General features: G+C 32.8%; 2 protein-coding genes across 5 annotated transcripts; both read right to left on the bottom strand.

Moving 5' to 3' along the window:
- Nucleotides 1-137: 137 nt before the first annotated feature.
- On the bottom strand, nt 138-2,414 carry LOC123011849 (C-1-tetrahydrofolate synthase, cytoplasmic-like). Its single transcript, XM_044409499.1, has 7 exons — nt 2,305-2,414; nt 2,079-2,252; nt 1,893-2,029; nt 1,512-1,844; nt 780-1,461; nt 291-729; nt 138-244 (listed from the first exon to the last, which is right to left on the bottom strand). The coding sequence occupies exons 1-7, from the start codon at nt 2,412-2,414 to the stop codon at nt 155-157; spliced, it is 1,965 nt and encodes a 654-aa protein (XP_044265434.1). The 3' UTR covers nt 138-154.
- Nucleotides 2,415-3,747: 1,333 nt separating this feature from the next.
- LOC123011661 (C-1-tetrahydrofolate synthase, cytoplasmic) lies at nt 3,748-12,809 on the bottom strand. Of its 4 annotated transcripts, none has more exons than XM_044409226.1 (12): nt 12,678-12,809; nt 9,077-9,143; nt 8,825-9,023; nt 8,639-8,775; nt 8,353-8,587; nt 8,072-8,183; nt 5,948-6,173; nt 5,723-5,896; nt 5,533-5,669; nt 4,460-5,474; nt 3,971-4,409; nt 3,748-3,920 (listed from the first exon to the last, which is right to left on the bottom strand). In XM_044409226.1, exons 1-12 carry the CDS (start codon nt 12,757-12,759, stop codon nt 3,831-3,833), a joined length of 2,913 nt encoding a protein of 970 aa, XP_044265161.1. In that variant the 5' UTR covers nt 12,760-12,809; the 3' UTR covers nt 3,748-3,830. The 4 variants fall into 4 exon arrangements, with proteins under 4 accessions (XP_044265161.1, XP_044265162.1, XP_044265163.1 ...); XM_044409227.1 differs by lacking the exon at nt 12,678-12,809 and adding an exon at nt 11,387-11,453; XM_044409228.1 differs by lacking the exon at nt 12,678-12,809 and adding an exon at nt 10,153-10,203.
- Between the last annotated feature and the right edge of the window lie 116 nt (nt 12,810-12,925).

Genomic DNA, 12,925 nt, shown 5'->3' with positions numbered 1-12,925 from the left:
GTTTTTATGTTACCAGTTATTTTCTTTTAACTTTTATACGTTTTTCAGTTCATACATGTAGCCAATAAATGTTTATTCATTGACATTTTGTTTTTGTTATTTTATTTCTTATTATTAATTAAATTAGTACAAAATACTTTCTTCTTACATTTATTCAAAAAAGTCCTTCAATGTCACCACTTTCTGTATTTATATCGATATCGTAAATTGCAGGCCTTGTCGGTAAACCTGGCATTGTCGAAATCTACAATCACAGAATTAACAAAAAACTACAAAAAATAATTACTTACCTCTCCTACAATCGGCACCACAAACCCAGCCCCCGCTGACAAACTCACATCATTTATCCTGAGATCAAAACCCGTGGGTGCCCCCTTAATACTTGGGTCTCCCGTAAGAGAAGCAGCAGTTTTGGCCATACAAATCGGTAAATTGCCGTAACCCTTCTCTTGGTACATTTTCAATTTTTGTGTCACTTCTGGCGTATAGACAACATTTTTCGCACCGTACATTTCCCTGGAAATAACTTGGATCTTTTCGTCCAACGAAGCGTTTAAATTGTATAAAAATTTAAAGTTGTTTTCTTCTTCACAAGCATCCATGACGAGCTCTGCCAAATCTATTGCCCCTGCGCCACCTTGTGCCCAATGATTGCTAACAGCAGCCCCGAAAGCCCCATTTCTAATTGCTTCTTCTTTGACCAGCTGGATCTCAGCTTCTGTATCAGTTCTGAAAATTTTAAGAATCATTTTAAGAATTATGTCACCTGGAAAACTTACTCAAAAGAATTTATGCAAACGACGACAGGAAGGCCAAATTTGTTGCCATTACTTATGTGCTTATTTAGATTAGGGAGACCTCTTTTTACCAGTTCGAGGTTTTCTTTTGTGTATTCGGGTTTGAGAGGGGCCCCGGGAGTAACAGCGGGGCCTCCTCCATGCATTTTGAGGGCTCGGATCGTGGTGACTAAGACTACACAATTGGGAATATCTCCCGAAGTTCGACATTTTATGTTTAGCAGTTTTTCCATTCCAATATCGGAACCAAATCCTCCTTCGGTAAGGACATAGCCATCTTCTCCAGCTAACTTTAGGGCTAACTTGTCGGCTAAAATTGATGAACATCCGTGGGCTATGTTTGCGAAAGGCCCTGCGTGCACCAACACTGGAGAACCTTCCAATGTTTGCATTAAATTGGGTTGGATAGCATCTTTTAAGAGAACCATAAGGGCTCCCGTTACTCCCAAATCATCAGCAATTATGGGATTACCCTTTCTGTTGAAAGCAACAACCATGGATCCTATTCTCCTTTTAAAATCTTGTAAATTTTTTGCCAGAGCTAGAATTGCCATAAGTTCACTTGCAACTGTGATTTTGAAGCTGGTCTGCCGAGTTATTCCCTTTTCAGTTGAAGACTGACCAATAGTGATTTTTCGGAGATACCTATCATTGGTATCCAAAACTATAAACATAAAGAATAAAACAGGAATAAAGTCGTTTTCGAAATTATACCTCGAGTCCAAAGAACTCGCAGTGGATCAATATCCAGTTTCGCAAATCTAGTTTTCTCTTCATCAGTTAATGTATTAGGATCAGTCTTATCTATACCCAGTCGTTGAAGCCTTCTTAACTGAATCTCGGAAAATTGCCTTTTTCCTTTAATTGTCGGGACCAAGCGGTCGTATAAAACCGGATCATTTTGTGTAGCTTCATGGAACATCCTTGCATCTAACTGCGCTGCTAATAAATTGTTTGCAGCTGTTAGAGCGTGAAAATCCCCCGTCAAATGCAAGTTAAACTCTTCCATTGGAATAACTTGGGCGTAACCGCCACCGGCAGCACCTCCTGTTTAATTAAACAATAATACGTGAAAAGAAAACTTTTTTGGTAAACCTTTTATCCCAAAAGTTGGTCCTTGGGAGGGTTGACGCAGTGTAGCAAATGCGTTTACTCCTTTGTGAATATTGAGGGCTTGAGCTAAACCTATTAGAGTAGTACTTTTTCCTTCGCCTAAAGGTGTTGGAGTTATGCTAAATTATTCAGTAAGTTAAGGGAGTCAATTAAAATTAGAATTTTTACCCAACAACTATTACATATTTTGCATTTTGTTCGTCCTGTAGTCTGTCCAACACCGATAGGGAAATTTTCGCTTTTGTTGTTCCATACGGTAAAACTTCGTTTGGTTGCAGTCCTATTTCGTTAGCTAACTCTAGAATGTTTTTGGGCTGTTGGGAACGCGCAATTTTTATGTCGCTACGGAGCATTATTTAGAATAAAAATAAATTTGCAAATTAGAAATATTTACCTAGGAACTGGTTTTTCTATTCTCAAAGGAAGTGGCGTTAAGTTCCATCGTGTGTTCACTACACGTTCCGCAGCTTTTTTGAGATTTAGAGCAGCTTTTTGCATCAACATTACGCTTGTTTTTTTGAGTTCACAATACCTGTAATATTTTTTTTTAATATAATTCGGTATTTCTTATTTACATATTCAATATTTTAAAATTTCTAATTTCCTTTAGTATCACAAACTAATCTTTTTAAACTGATCCACTTTGTAAAATTAATTTGCTTACAATCAACTTGAGTGCTAAACGATTGATAAAAATCTACTCTCATTAAATAAATGTTGGGTGAAATGAATATAGTTATGACCGAATAATTTTGGATACAAAATTTATATTACTACACAAGTTTTTCGAACGAGAATAACTCATGTGTAACAGCCCTAAACAAAAACTAATAACTAAAAGAATAAAAATAATAAACTTTACCTTTTGTAAAAAAATAAGAAAGAAATCGTACGTCCTAAATTATCAGTAGTAAGCATAATGATACAAAATATTATATCAACGTGCTTTATTTTATACAAAGAGTAAATTATTATTAATAATTAGGAACATAAACTTAAAAAAAAATTAAACATGTATAAGTAAATAATTAAATGGAAAAAGAAAAACCAATAATTTTTTGCATTTTTGCAGAGCAACTTTTATTGTATTGCTTACCATTTATTATGCTTGGTTTCACTAGACGTAATCTTCACAACACTGATTTCAAAATATTCTGAACCGCATTTTGGGTTATCTGTTGGTTGACGAAAGTTTATATAGCTTTTTAGCAACGGGTATTGACATTTCAGTGTCATAATCAAACATGAAATTAGAATAATCAGATACCAAGAAATTAAATTAATTTCAAAATCTGATCACATTAATAGATAAAAAATTGCACAAAATTTTCGAGATTAAGATCAGTCTTGCTTTTTGGGAATTTTTGCAATAACGGATGAAACTACTTAAAACCAATCACAGAGGTTATTTTTCTTTATACAGTAAGCTGCAAAATTATTGAATAATTATATTTCTTAAAACTAAAAATATTTTCAGTTTTAAAAAATACAAAATTCTCAATTTGGTTTAAAATTGCGTATTTGTTTTTTGTTCCATTTAACTTTTTGGATGATTGTTTTTTTAAACTTTATGTAATATTTAATATTTTTGTCATTTCGACAATTAAAAGATCTATCGACGAATTGGCTAAAAAAAAATTAGGGATTTCCATTAAAAAAAATGTCGATGACGTCATTACTCAAAAACCAAAAAGTGTATAATTTTAAATCAAGTTGAAAATTGTGTACAACAAAATATTTTCAGTTTTAATATGAATATTACATAATATTGCCGCTCACTGTACAGTTACTTATCAAGCTTTAGGTTATTAAATAAAATGAAATAAAATTATTTATCTCGTTTATAGATATTTTATTATTTATACAAAATAGCAGCGTCACCCTTGTCACCTATAAATTTTTAACATTTGATATATTCGATTAAAACAATCCTTCGATTTCTCCGGTTTCAATATTATAATCGATATCATACAACGCAGGCCTTGTTGGCAGCCCTGGCATTGTGGAGATCTAAAACAACCCAATATGAGCACCCCAAACGAAAACCCAATCTCTTTTACCTCTCCTGCAATTGGAACAACAAATCCCGCACCCACGGAAACACTAATATCGGAGACTTTCAGCTCAAACCCAGTTGGTGCCCCTTTAATGCTCGGATCCCCGGTAAAGGACATTGAAGTTTTGGCCATGCAGATTGGTAATTTCCCGTAACCCCTTTCTTCGTAAAGTTTCAATCTTTCTGATACTTCAGGAGTGTAGGTGACTTTCCCAGCCCCGTACATTTCCCTCGCAATTGTTTGAATTTTCTCATCTAAAGTTTTGTTCAAGTCGTATAAAAGTTTGAATTGACTGGGTTGTTGGCAAGCTTTAACGACTGCTTCCGCTAGTTTGACAGACCCAGCTCCTCCTTCGGCCCAGTGGTTGCTGAGAACAGCGTCGAAGGCGCCATTTTCCTTTGCTGCTTTTTGGACCAACTGGATTTCAGCCTCAGTGTCATTTCTGCAAAACAACTCGCTATCTTTTTTTGTAACTTCCTGGAAAATACTTACTCAAATTGATTTATACAGACAACAACCGGAAGCCCGAATTTTCTTCCATTGCTTATATGTTTAATTAAGTTAGGAAGTCCCTTTTCCAATAGTTCGACATTTTCCTGGGTATATTCAGGTTTGAGGGGTGCTCCAGGAGTGACAGCGGGGCCACCCCCGTGCATTTTCAACGCCCGAATTGTTGCTACTAATACAACACAATCAGGGGCATCCCCTGAGGTGCGACATTTAATATCAAACAGTTTCTCCATTCCGATATCAGATCCGAAACCTCCTTCTGTGATAACATAGCCACTTTCACCAGCCAGTTTAAAGGCTATTTTATCGCCTACAACTGACGAACATCCATGAGCTATGTTAGCAAAAGGCCCCGCGTGAACCAAAACAGGAGTTCCCTCCAATGTTTGCATCAAATTTGGTTGCATTGCGTCTTTGAGAAGGACTGTAACAGCCCCCGTAGCCCCCAAATCGTCAACAGTTACAGGTTCCTTCTTTTTGTTGAAACCAATAACAACATTAGATACTCGTTTTTTCAAATCTTGCATGTCTGCAGCCAATGCAAGGATTGCCATAAACTCACTTGCTACAGCTATCGTAAAACTGGTTTCGCGTGTGAGACCTTTTTCTGTTGGGGATTGTCCAATAGTGACTTTACGTAAATGCCTATCGCTGATATCTAAGACCCTCTTCCAAGTTATCGATTTTGGGTCAATATCTAATCGAGCAAATTTGGTTTTCTCTTCAGGTGTTAAAGAATTAGGATCGGTTTTATTAATGCCAAGTCTTTTAAGTCGTCGCAGCTGTATTGGGGAAAATTTTCGAGTTCCTTTTAGTGTTGGTACCAAACGATCGAATAAAGCTGTATCGGTTTGTGTAGCTTCGTGGAAAATTCTAGCGTCAATTTGAGCTGCTAATAAGTTATTAGCGGCAGTAATGGCATGTATATCTCCCGTTAAATGTAAGTTAAAATCTTCCATTGGAATCACTTGGGCATAGCCACCACCCGCTGCACCTCCTGTTTCATGTAAAATCGGTTATTTTTCAACAGTTATTTTTTATTGTTTTTTGTTTACCTTTAATGCCAAATGTTGGGCCTAAAGAAGGCTGTCGCAAAGTCACAATCGCATTGTAGCCCTTATGGGCACACAAAGCTTGTGCTAAACCAACCGATACTGTGGTTTTGCCTTCTCCCAACGGTGTTGGTGTCATCCTAATAAAAAATTCGTAACAATAAAAGTCACAACATGGTCATATTTCAATTACCCTACAACCGCTATGTATTTCGCATTCTTCCGATCACTCAGTCGGTCTAAAACCGACAAAGAAATTTTAGCTTTGGTGTTTCCATAGGGAATGATTTCGCTGGGGTATAATCCGATATCCTGTGCCAAACTCTGAATATTAACGGGTTGCTGTGCTCGAGCTATATCGATGTCCCTAAATTTTACTTTGTGAAAAAATGAACGATATTGTGGAGACTGGGTATACCTTGGGACTGGTTTTTGGGGTTTCATGTGAATAATACGCAAATTCCATTTTGCATTTAATAGCGTGTTGACAGCTTTTTGAGCGCTTTGTACAGTGTTTTTCATTAACATAGCCACAGTCATGGGGCCTACACCTCCAGGAACTGGTGTGATGTAGGAGGCTACCTTGCTGGCGGATTCATAATCGACATCGCCGACGAGTTTTTGGCCGGATTTTTTGGTGGGATCTACAATTTTGTTGTTTCAAGGTAAATTCATGTCAAATAAAGAGTTTTTCTTTTATATTTTGTGTCAAAGAAAACTATAACTATGTAAAATAGCTTCCATAAATTCACCAAGAACCCTCTACATTTATTAAATGACTTATGAAGAAGTTATATTTTATTTTTCTGTTTTAATTTTATGTTCACCTTCTAAATAGTTTACATTTTACAATGTTGCTGTAATGGTCATTTCAAGATCCAAATATATAATTAGCCTAGGTATGTGTCATAACACTCATAACTATAACCGAGACTATAATAATGTTTGTTTTTTCTTTATCAGTCAGACGAAAGGTATTGCATTTCCTAAGATTATAAGTACCTACTTAAAAAATATACATACATCTTTGCAAAATCAATATCTGACCTCGAATCTCCACTTACGTTAAAATGTTTCCTCAGATTATTAACTATTTGACTTTGTTTTTACAATTAATAGGTACATCATTATGTAAACAATTAGAAAAACTTTTTTACCAATTTTAATTCACAAATTGTATTTTATTTTAAGTAAGTGTAGTAAGATGTTGTTAAAATGTTGTAATGCATCTCCAGAACTAAAGGCATAACATCAGCTTATTTATAAATATTTTGTTAAAAATTTATTCAGTACAAAAATCAAATACGACGTAGCTTGCAGCTAATAATAAATCAAGGAAACAAATATTAAATTGCATTTTAAAAGTCCACTTATGTCAATTTCGAAAACAGTCTAGTACTCGTATAATTATTTTAATTTTCCATTATTTGAATTAAGGCAGAACAAAATAAAAAAACATGAAAAATGTCTTTTCCAACACACACTCCTGCAATTTGTCAACAATCAAGTAAAAATTTGCAACATACCTTCAGAATTTGGATCCATTTCGGTAGGTGATTTGCTGTTAGAAATGTAAGAACAAAATAACACTTTATGATGCAAAGTTGCAAGATAAATACGTGTCCGAAGTGTAATTAAATAGTCTACTTAGAACTTTTACTTAAACAATTTGTACCTACTTGTTGAAGGTCAATGTAATTTGTGATTTCCCTCACCAAACCTACTCATCCCCCTTGTTGCACCCAATTTGAATTCAGGTAAAAATAACACCATAATTTGGCGCTGAAATTTCTTGCAAGGAGAAATAGAATAATTGCATAATTTAAGAATTATCAGAATATAATTAATATTTTTTCACAAATATCCAATCAATAAACAATAATGAATAAATCTTTAGTAACATAGTTTTTATATTATAAGTGTAACCACACTTACCGGATTGTGATTTTTGACATAATAACATCAATTTGGCAAAATTTCTCGAAACAGTATAAAATAATAGTTATTTGTGATACAAGGGAGGAAAAGATACTTTCCTTCGGTGTAATGCATATAATTTTTCCTATGATCCAGCAAGAAAAACTTAGAAACTAACAATTTTTCTTGATATCTAGCAGCATGTGTTTCCGCTTCTATGCGCGAGGTAAAATTTTTACTTCCCTGAGAGGTTACACATATTTTTAATGCAATTTTGACATCTGAGGAAAGTAAAATGTTTACCTCCCTGGGAGGTAATTTGCTACTTTCTTTTCTGAAATTAGGGTGGAAAAGCTTCTATTAGGATCTTAGAAAAAATACATTACGCACCTACATCATTTCGATACTCAATTCCTTCGTCGCCTAATCCTTAAATATCTCATTTGTACTGTAGGTAATATTTGTCTTACCGAACTTATAAGTTATAACGCACCTAAATTACTCTTCTATGTATTATTTGAGCGATTTAATAATTTTAAAAATAATATTCGATCAATTATGTTTGAGATTATTGACACATTGACATCTGATTTCCAGTTATTAAAGCATTAACAATTTTTCTTACCTGGAATAGCGTTGATGCCACAGTCAATCACCACAGCCCCCTTCTTGACCCAACTTCCTTTTACCAATCCCGGTTTTCCTACCGCTACCACCAAAATATCGGCTCTTTTGCACTAAAATATCCATATGAGTAATAACATTTGTGTTGATTATTCATTGTTTGAAAAATTCTTTAAATACCAATAATAAGATAAGAAAGATGTTTTCTTTAAGATAAAATTATGACTATTTAAATTTCGTATGATGTAGCTACAATAGTATCAAAATTAGAATATTTATTACCGTTTCTTCTAAGTTTTTAGTTCTTGAGTGGCAAATTGTTACAGTAGCGTGAGCCCATTTTAAAAGTTCACCAACAGGAGTACCCACAATTTTACTCCTTCCCAAAACTACCGCTTCGGCACCTTCAACTTTGATTCCGGTATGTCTAATAAGTTCCATAATGCCATTAGGGGTGCAAGGTATGAAAGATAATAAGTCACCGACGGCCGTTCGACCCTCATTTAAAGTATTTAAACTAAAAAAAATTACTCACTTGAAGTAGGAGAAAAAAATATTATGTGCCTACCCGTCTACATCTTTTTCGGGTGATACTGCGTCTGTAATTAAATGAGAGTCAATTTTGGTAGTTGAATCAAGAGGCATTTGTACTATAATGCCATGAATGTTGGGATCATCGTTTAGCGCTTCCAATTTTGAAAGTAGCTGAAAGTTTTTTTTAGTCTTTGGTCCCACTTTATTATTTGACACTGACCTCTCCTTCAGTTGTAGTTTGAGGTAATTTAACATGAAGTGCTTTAATACCAATTTGAGAAGCAGTTTTAATTTTCATTCTAATGTAGACATTTGAATCCTCTCGACCACCGACTTGAACAATTGCTAAACCGGGCTCAAAGCCCGGTAGTCGTTGTTTAAGTCTGGCTACATCTTGGGTGAGTTTATCTGTAAGCTGTCTAAAATAGAAATTAGAAGGGAATAACTTTACGAAATTGTAAAAAAAAATTACTTAGCCACTAGTGTCCCTGATAAAACTTGTCCAATTACATCAGTGGATGCCATTCTTAAAAAACGGTCTGGAATTGACAAAGAATTGAAAGCAAATGAAATTTATCCAAAGAAACAAGATAATCAAAGAAAGCTAAAGAGCGGAAAGGTTAAAAAGGCTATCGCATAACACTGATATAAATCATGAAAAATAGACAATTACGTTCAAGTAATCGTATATTATTTTCTTAGAAATAACTACAAAAATTACTTAACTGCTTAAAAATTGCCGTATCATTTCAAATTACTATGAAACATTGTGCTATTATGTATATCAATTCTAAAACTAAAGAATAAAGAGCAGAAAGTACTATCTCAAATTTCATACTATCCAGCTAAGTTTATAGTGGCAATCCATTTTTCCGTAATTTCATGACAGAATCATATTAAAAATACAGAAGTGTATTTTTGCAGATAAATAACTGGTATAAAGAAATATGTCACAAGGGTTATACTTTTTTATAAAATTACTGGTTTAATGCAGATAAAAATAATTATAATTATTATTGTACGCTTTCGACATCTCGAATGTTTTTACATATTTATTTCTCAAATCTTGTTGTTTTATCTTGCCTTATATTGCGTAAAACAGTAAAACTAATAAACAATAAATTTCAAATGGGGAATAACAAATAGTTAGGTACAAATAACTTTTTTACACAATATTTTGCTTTTAGTACAATTGACAGTTTTATTTATGAATGTAGTTGAAAAACATCTAATAATTTGTTTAAAATTATGAATAGTAAACTTAAACTTTTATTGAGTGCAACACAATTTGATCAACTTTTTTTATAATTACAAATATTATTTTATTATTCCAAAAACTTGATAAATATTTTGGACTTTACTAATAATATGGATTCTACATACATTTTTACTTATTTTAATAAGAATTTTTTTGTCTGCCTACAAGGATCATTCAGAATTGCATTCAAGTTGCTGCTTGACTGTCACAATAACGTTTTGAAATGATAAATGTAATGTATTGTCAAACTAAAAGTGTTTGGTGTAGTTTAAAATCTTGAGACTGCTTACCCACAAATCTGCGAGACAACAAAATTGTTTTCATTATTTCCATTTTTACCACCTAATAATTTCTGTATTTTCAGTAAATTTATGTAAAATGTTTATCAATTGAAAAAAAAACGATTTAAAAATGCGTTAATTTCAGCCAACATGATTCAAAAATCACAAATAAATATATTGTAATAAAATGGTAAGCATAATAATAAAAGACTAAAGACTAAAGAACTATATATAAAGAGCTATAATTACTAACTTAGCATTAAGGTGACCAACCGTCCTGATTTAGCCAGGACATGTTTAGGTTTTATTATCTTGTCCTGTTTTACATTTGGGTCCTGATTTGTCGCGATTTAAAGACTAACACACTTAAGTGTACAGTTTTTTTTTCTTTGCAGCGAAAACAAAGTGTCTTTTTAGCTAAAGTTTTCTTTTTATCGTCATTTCAATTGTGAAAAAACTCAACTAAAAGTAGAAATACTTACCTACTTAAAAATCTTTTGTAAAATGTTTGCAGAGAATTAAAGAACTCCCAAACCAATTCATACAGAAAAAAAAATGTAATTAACACAAAACAATAAATTAGTAGGTATGTTAATTATTAGATTAGGGTCCAAAAATTGTTTTTTGTTTTTTATGTCAATATTATATTTTTTATACAGATACATTTAATAAGACCTATTTTTTGTATTCTGGAATAAATTTATTATAATTATTTTTATTATTAATTATTATTATTTTTATTATTAATTCAAAATTATTAATTTTGAATTTTCTGAAGTTGGTCACCTAATGGGAAATGATAATAACCATAAATGTTTTTACCCTTAACTTTACTATCCTGCCAAAGTAGTTCTAATTATACAAGGTGTCCGTTTTTCGAGCTCCACCATGAGGATCTCAGTTAATATAACAGATACAAATTACAAATTTCTGTTTTTTCTAGTAATTCAAAAACAAAAAAGGCCAGATCAAATTTTCTTTCAGACAATTATTAAAAATACGCAACTTTGACCTAATTTAATAGACCTCACATCTCAATGGTGTACTCATTCAACGCCATGGTGGAGTTGGAAAAACGGGCACTCTATAGATAGAAAATTGTACCTTTTATCGCATAATAATACCAACTAGAAATATATGCAAATCAAAAGTACGAAACGAAAGAACAAAAGTCCCAAAATTTGTTCACGTGACTAGAATACGTTAGGTAAACAACCTACTACGTGTAAAGGTATGTACATACATTCAATGGCGAGCATTAAATTTTGGTAGTCATCAATGTCACATGCTCTCATGTGAAACGAACTTGTGAACGTCAAATAGCTGTCTTGAAATTGACGGAACTTCTTACGAGACCCAACTTATCTGCTACGTCATCTTAAAAAAAAAAATTTTTAATAAAATAAAAGTCAGAAATGATTTGCAAATGATCAAAAATTGCTATCGTGTTATATACATACCTATTTTAAGATAGTCTAAAACAGTCTATTTTATTGTATAAATTGTTTTTTTTTAATCAAGTAAACGATTTTTGTAAGAGTTTTCAACTGATTACTTAATTTTGTGATTGTTCAGTCAATGAGCAAGTTGTATACCTAATGCACGGTCGAGAACAGAATTTTTGACTTCAGGACTGCATTTGTGTTAGTTAGGGGTTAATATACTAGGATATACTAGAAATCTCCGGTCCTCCGCAATGTGAGCGGGGCCCAGGAAGACACCAATAAGGTGGCGGCATCTTATGATTTTTCTCTTTATATCCACACAAAGATACGTGTTACGAAAAAAATATTTATGTACAAAATTAAAGCTTATAAAATTTCCCACAATGCGGTGTTTTTACATTTTTATTATCTTTTTTGCACTCTATTTGTTATAATTAGACTAAAAAAATAAGGAATTAACGTAAGGATTGGTGTAAAATTTGTAAGCATTGTGATTGGAGAGTTTTAAGGTCGGCCATCATTTTAATGTAAAAAAACCAATCACTTTAGATTTTTGGATTCATTCAAAAATTAATGCAATGATGTGATTGGTGCGTTTAAGGTCGGCCATCATTAAATGTGAGTAACCATGGAAAAGCCAATCACTTTAGACTTTAGTTTCATTCAAAAATGTTTCGAAATTGACGGAAATGTCTTGAAATTGACGGAACTTCTTACGAGTCCCAACTGATCAGCTACCTCAACTTCAAAAAATCCATCCTCTCTCCAGCATGGTACTTATTTTCACTTTGTTGAAGTTGGAGACTGGCGACACAATAAAATATTTGTTAATTAGTGTTTTTGGTGTAGTGTTTGCTCGCCATTGTATGTACATACATATCTAATATGACCCAAGTGGAAGGTTATTCTTGACAAATGGTATGTAGGCACACGTTGACGTGAAACCAAGAAAGGTAGGTAATAATTAAGTAGGAAGATTATCTACTCGTGAAATAATAATAATCGTATGAAAGATTTAAACGATGATGAAGAAGAAATAGGTGCATAATTAATTAATTTAACATTAAATTATTACTATCTATTATTTACCTTTATTTGTTGATATTTCTTCTGATTCTTGAAATTGTAAAACAATAATTTGATTGACTATGTGGAAAATTAAAAAATCCATAATTTTTAAAATATATTTTGTAATTTGAGCCACCACAGATACAAGATGCATGTTATTTTTTGTTTATATTTCTCAGCCAAAGTAAATTTATTAAAAAGTTGCTTAATTTTTATTATAGGTTATTAAAACTGGCACATTTCGCGGCTTTTTTATGTGAATAGTTATT

Source organism: Tribolium madens, unplaced genomic scaffold (genome assembly GCF_015345945.1).
Source record: "Tribolium madens isolate multiple individuals breed KSU strain unplaced genomic scaffold, Tmad_KSU_1.1 Scaffold_91;HRSCAF=231;Tcas5.2_LG7, whole genome shotgun sequence".
Lineage (NCBI taxonomy): Eukaryota > Metazoa > Arthropoda > Insecta > Coleoptera > Tenebrionidae > Tribolium > Tribolium madens.
The sequence above is the reverse complement of the archived record's forward strand: the minus strand, read 5'-3'. Positions and strand labels throughout refer to the sequence as shown.